Here is a 5,123-nt window from a genome sequence, read left to right on the forward strand (position 1 = left end):
AAAAAAAAAAAAAAAAAAAAAAAAAAAGATGAACTAAAGAGTCAAGAGGAACAAATTATTGATAAAACACCAATGAATCCCAAAAATACTGTATATATTGAGTGAAAGAAGCCTGACACAAACATATGTGTATTGTAAGATTTTATTTCTATGAAAACCAAGAACGAGCCAAACTAGTCTATGTGATAGAAGTCAGAAAGTGCTTGTAGGGGTGGGTGGGAATGGAGAACTGACAGGAAAGGATTTGAGGGAACATTATGGGGTGATGGAGATATTCTATATTTTTTTCAGGGGAAGTTCGTGGGTATATAAAATTGTCAAAATTTATTGAGCACTTAAGATATATACATTATATTGTATATAAATTATACCTCAATTAAAAAATAGTTCCAAATAAGAAATGGAAAATGACTTTATAAGAGTTGTCCTGTAAAGATATCCATGATGCATTCACAGGTGGTAAAGTTGCAGACAGTGTTGCATAGCATCGTTTAAATTGTTTTAAATTGCATATGCAAAAGGTAGAACAAATCTTGTCCTCCATATATGTATATGGATTGTGAATGCTTTTTTTTTTTCTTTTTGGTGTGTTTTCAGCATTTTTCAAGTTAAAAAAATTTACACACTAAGGAAAAAAAGAGGGTAGTAAGGGAAACAAAAGAAAAAATGAAGAAAGAAAAATACAAGCAAAAACAGAACAGGCAATGAAGAAGGAAAACAAAGGAGACTAAAGCAGCAAAAGAAAAATAGGAGAAACATAAGTGAAAAAAGAAACAGCTGCAAATCCAGGAAAGTTACAGGCAACAAGTTTGTACTATTGACACTTTGATGAGTGCTGGAAAGAGCAGGTCTTAACATGAGGTGCTGAGCTGAGAGTAGCCTACAGGCAGAGGTGCTACAGGAGAAAGATGGTTTTGATGAAGCAACTTGATTTCACTTTACAGTCTGTCCGTTCACTACCCCTAGCTCACTACATCAGCTGTCTGTGGATGCCCTGCAGTTAATGAGTGCAAGAGAAGTATCTAGGAATATGTGAGGAATATATGAGGTGTGTAAGAGAGACAGGACCACAGGACCACCAGGAAGATGATTTTTTTAGTGGTTTCACTTTTAGAAGGCAGGCTCAATTGTTTTAAAATTCCAGGTCCTCTATTGCTGGAAACCCTATACTCAAAAAGTCCAGCTCATTAGACCGGTATGAGAAATAAAAAACAATCTGTTCTGTTTCATTAGTTGGTAGAACATTCTAGGGCTGGACTTGAGAGTCTAACAGCTCTTCTTTGTGGAGAATCACATATGCAGAGACACAGTAGGACTCACAAGAACGGCAGGAAACAGCACTTCCTCAGTTTTTAGAGTTAACGCCCCCAAATTAAAACTTCGGTCCAGTTGAGTCAACTACATTTTCCCTGTTTTAGACTCAGTTGACCTACGGAAAGCAAAGGAACATAATCAGAGACTGGATGAGGAAATTCTGGCTTTAAGAAATCGAGTTCGATCACTTGACTCAGAAAGAAAGGTACTTGGCGAAGAGGTAAGTTATTTAATTTTTTCTTAGAGTTAATTTAAACGTGTATAGAATAGTAACAGTCAGCAGCTAAGCAAGCTAGATGTATCAATACATCATTTATTGGTCATTAGTGAAGACTGATTCTGGTGGCTATAGCATCCCAGGTAGAGCTGTGCTTTGACCTAGATGCTTTCTATCAGTATTTCTGTTTTATACATTTTAACTACATATGCTGAACAGTGATGTCACTGCTACTGTGTCAGTTTAGGATCTTTTCTTTTTAATAAGGATTTAGATAATAGTTTATACCTATCACATTTACCAAAGTTTGAGATTATTAATACTAAACCCGTAGCTGTGTTATGTTTTTGAATCATTTCTTCTTAGGAATTTATTGATTTTTAATATGTACTTCCAAGTTCTAAATATACTATATGTCACTTCAATTTTAATTATATTCATTTCACAATCATATCTCTAGTGTCTAATACAATGCCTGGCATATAATAAGTGCTCAAGAAATTTTGTTGCAAGAATGAATAAATATTCATTAGAATGGCTATTATCAAAACAATATAAAATAACAAATGTTGATGAGGAAGTGGAGAAATTGGAACCCTTTGTGCATTGTTGTTAAGAATGTAAAATGGTACAGCCACTGTAGAAAACAGTATGGGACTTCCTTTAAAAAGTAAACATAGGGGCTTCCCTGGTGGCGCAGTGGTTGAGAGTCCGCCTGCAGATGCAGGGGACACGGGTTCCTGCCCCGGTCCGGGAAGATCCCACATGCCGCGGAGTGGCTAGGCCCATGAGCCATGGCCACTAAGCCTGTGCGTCCAGAGCCTGTGCTCCGCAACGGGAGAGGCCACAACAGTGAGAGGCCCACATACCACAAAAAATAAAAAAATTAATAAAATAAATAAAAAGTAAACATAGAGTTACCATATGATCTAGCAATTCTGCTTCTGGGTATACACCCAAAAGAATTGAAAGCAGGGACTTGAACATATATTTGTTCACTCATGTTCATAGCCAAAAGGTTGAAGCAACCCAAGCATCCATTGACAGATAAATGGATAAACAAAGTATGGTGTACACATACAATGGAATATTATTCCACTTTAAAAAGAAATTGCTACAACATGGGTGAAACTTGAAGACATTATGCTAATTGAAATAAACGAGTCACAGAAAGACAAATAGTGTATAATTCCACTTATATGAGGTACCTAGAGTAGTCAGAAATCATAGAGCCAGAAAGTAGAATGGTGGTTTCTAGGGGCTGTGGGGGAGGGCATAATGAGGAGTTATTGTTTAATGGGTGTAGGGTTTCAGTTTTGCAAGATGAAAAGAATTATGGAGACGGATGGTGGTGATGGTTGCACAGTAATGGGAATGTGTTTAGTGCTACTCAACTGTATACTTAAAAATGGTTAAGGGGCTTCCCTGGTGGCGCAGTGGTTAAGAATCTGCCTGCCAATGCAAGGGGACATAGGTTCGAGCCCTGGTCCGGAAGATCCCACATGCCACGGAGCAACTAAGCCTGTACGCCACAACTACTGAGCCTGCGCTCTAGAGCCCGCGAGCCACAACTACTGAGCCCGCGTGCCACAACTACTAAAGCCCGCCCACCTAGAACCCGTGCTCCGCAACAAGAGAAGCCACCTCAATGAGAAGCCCGTGCACCACAGCGAAGAGTAGCCCCCCGTTCGCGGCAACTAGAGAAAGCCTGCGCGCAGCAATGAAGACCCAACACAGCCAAAAATAAATAAATAAAAATTTTTTAAAATGCTTAAAATGGTAAATTTTGTGTTATGTATATTTTAGCCTAAGTTTTAAAGTGCAATCATAAGAAAGAATGAATAAACACTGTTCAAGTTGTCTAAATCTCTGTAAATTTGTATATCTGATACTGGTAAAATATGTTTAATGTATGTTAAACATATGTTTATGTTTTATATATACACAAACATACACATACATGTGAGATAAAGTTCAGGAAAGGTATATCCCAAACATTATTACTTCTGGAAAGAGAAACGGGATTGTGGGGTAGAGTTATGTGAAGGAAAAGATCACTTGTTGCTCTATATACCTATATGTTGTTTAAATTTTTTTACACAAAGAATGTATTCATATATAGCTTGTATATTTTTAAAACAAAGCATCCCCCGTCACTTTTTTTTTTTTTTTTTTTGCGGTACGTGGGCCTCTCACTGTTGCAGCCCCTCCCGTTGCGGAGCACAGGCCCCGGACGCGCAGGCTCAGCGGCCATGGCTCACGGGCCCAGCCGCTCCGCGGCATGTGGGATCTTCCCAGGCCGGGGCACGAACCCGTGTCCCCTGCATCGGCAGGCGGTCTCTCAACCACTGCGCCACCAGGGAAGCCCCCCCACCTCACTTTTGTATTTAAAATGCTTTTGTATTTCAGGTTGAAAGGCTTAAAGGAGAAATTTGTGAATCTCAAGAGAATAAGCAACTTGGAAACCACTCTCCTGGAAAAATGGTGGGTGCTGAACAGAAAGTAGAGGTATTAAAATTATGTTCTTTCTGACTTATAATTTTGAAGCGAGTTGCATTTCACAAGAGTGCACCAGAGCAATAGGTGCTGAGCATTTGCTGTTTTCCTCTTGCCTGCCTTTTTCTATTGCTTTGCCAGGGAGTATGGAGGAAGAAATTGGGGTACAGAGGATATGTTTCTGTTCACTTCCTCCCCACAGGGAACAATTAATATGAAAAATATAATGGGTTTCGTTAAAGAAAAAAGACTCTTACAAAGATACAACCAACTTGGGCATTTTTAATCATCAAAATGAAGTTGCCTTACAGAATCAACTAGTGATAGGGGAGTGGGTAGTTGGAACCACATATCATAGAGAACTAATATGGTTTAGGCTCCAGTGTGCACAGCATCTAATCTTTTCAGAACGATCGGCCTCTGAAGGGGTGGGCAAAGTGATCAAACACAAGGCAGATGGAAGCAAGAGCCAGTGTGTTGTAGAGAGGGCGATTTCAGATATTCAGCTCAAGGACCTAGACTGCTTTGCCTTTCCTCTCACACACCTAAGATGAGTGACATCCCTGTTGCTGAGGGATCTCCTTCACCAGAGCTTGTTCTTACTGTAACTCCCTGGGCCCTATACCCCCAACCTCCTCGGTAGCAAGGAAACTATAGCCACTGGATTTATTGTTTCCCCACCCAAGGAGCCTGTATCCTTCTTGTCTTCCAGAACTCTCTTGTAGGTAAATAATGCATTTTGTAGGAAGGAAGGGAGGAAGGAAGGGTGGGAAGGAGAGAAGGCAGGAAGGAAAGAAGGAAGGAAGGGAAGAAGGAATTTCCAGGCAAGACTTCCGTAACTTTTACCAAAATTTTTCCCAGAGCACCCATTTGTGATGCTCTAATTTACAGAAGTTGACTTATTAGTAACTATTTTTATTAGTTTCTTATTTATCCTTCCAGTATTTATTCCAATAGAAGCATTTTGAACATTTATTCAGATTTCCTCCTTTCTTAGTTTCTCTTCCCTTCCCTTCCTTTCCCTCCCTCCCTTCCTTCCTTCTTCCCCTCCCTCCCTCCCTTCCTTCCTTCCTTCTTTACCTCCCTTCCTCCCTTC

General features: G+C 39.7%; 1 protein-coding gene across 3 annotated transcripts in view; it reads left to right on the forward strand.

Annotated features, from left to right (window-relative positions):
* Positions 1-5,123, forward strand: part of CCDC30 (coiled-coil domain containing 30) — a 148,253-nt gene that overhangs the window by 38,452 nt on the left and 104,678 nt on the right. For 2 of the 3 annotated variants that reach the window (XM_024744773.1, XM_024744774.1), the window contains exons 8-9: positions 1,419-1,534; positions 3,941-4,015. In XM_024744773.1, the coding sequence (XP_024600541.1) occupies positions 1,419-1,534; positions 3,941-4,015 (191 nt within the window). Of the gene's footprint in view, positions 1-1,418; positions 1,535-3,940; positions 4,040-5,123 lie in introns of all 3 variants that reach the window. The other variant, XM_024744775.1, reaches the window with a different exon arrangement.

Source organism: Neophocaena asiaeorientalis, unplaced genomic scaffold (genome assembly GCF_003031525.2).
Source record: "Neophocaena asiaeorientalis asiaeorientalis breed wild unplaced genomic scaffold, Neophocaena_asiaeorientalis_V1.1 scaffold478, whole genome shotgun sequence".
Taxonomy (NCBI): Eukaryota; Metazoa; Chordata; class Mammalia; order Artiodactyla; family Phocoenidae; genus Neophocaena; species Neophocaena asiaeorientalis.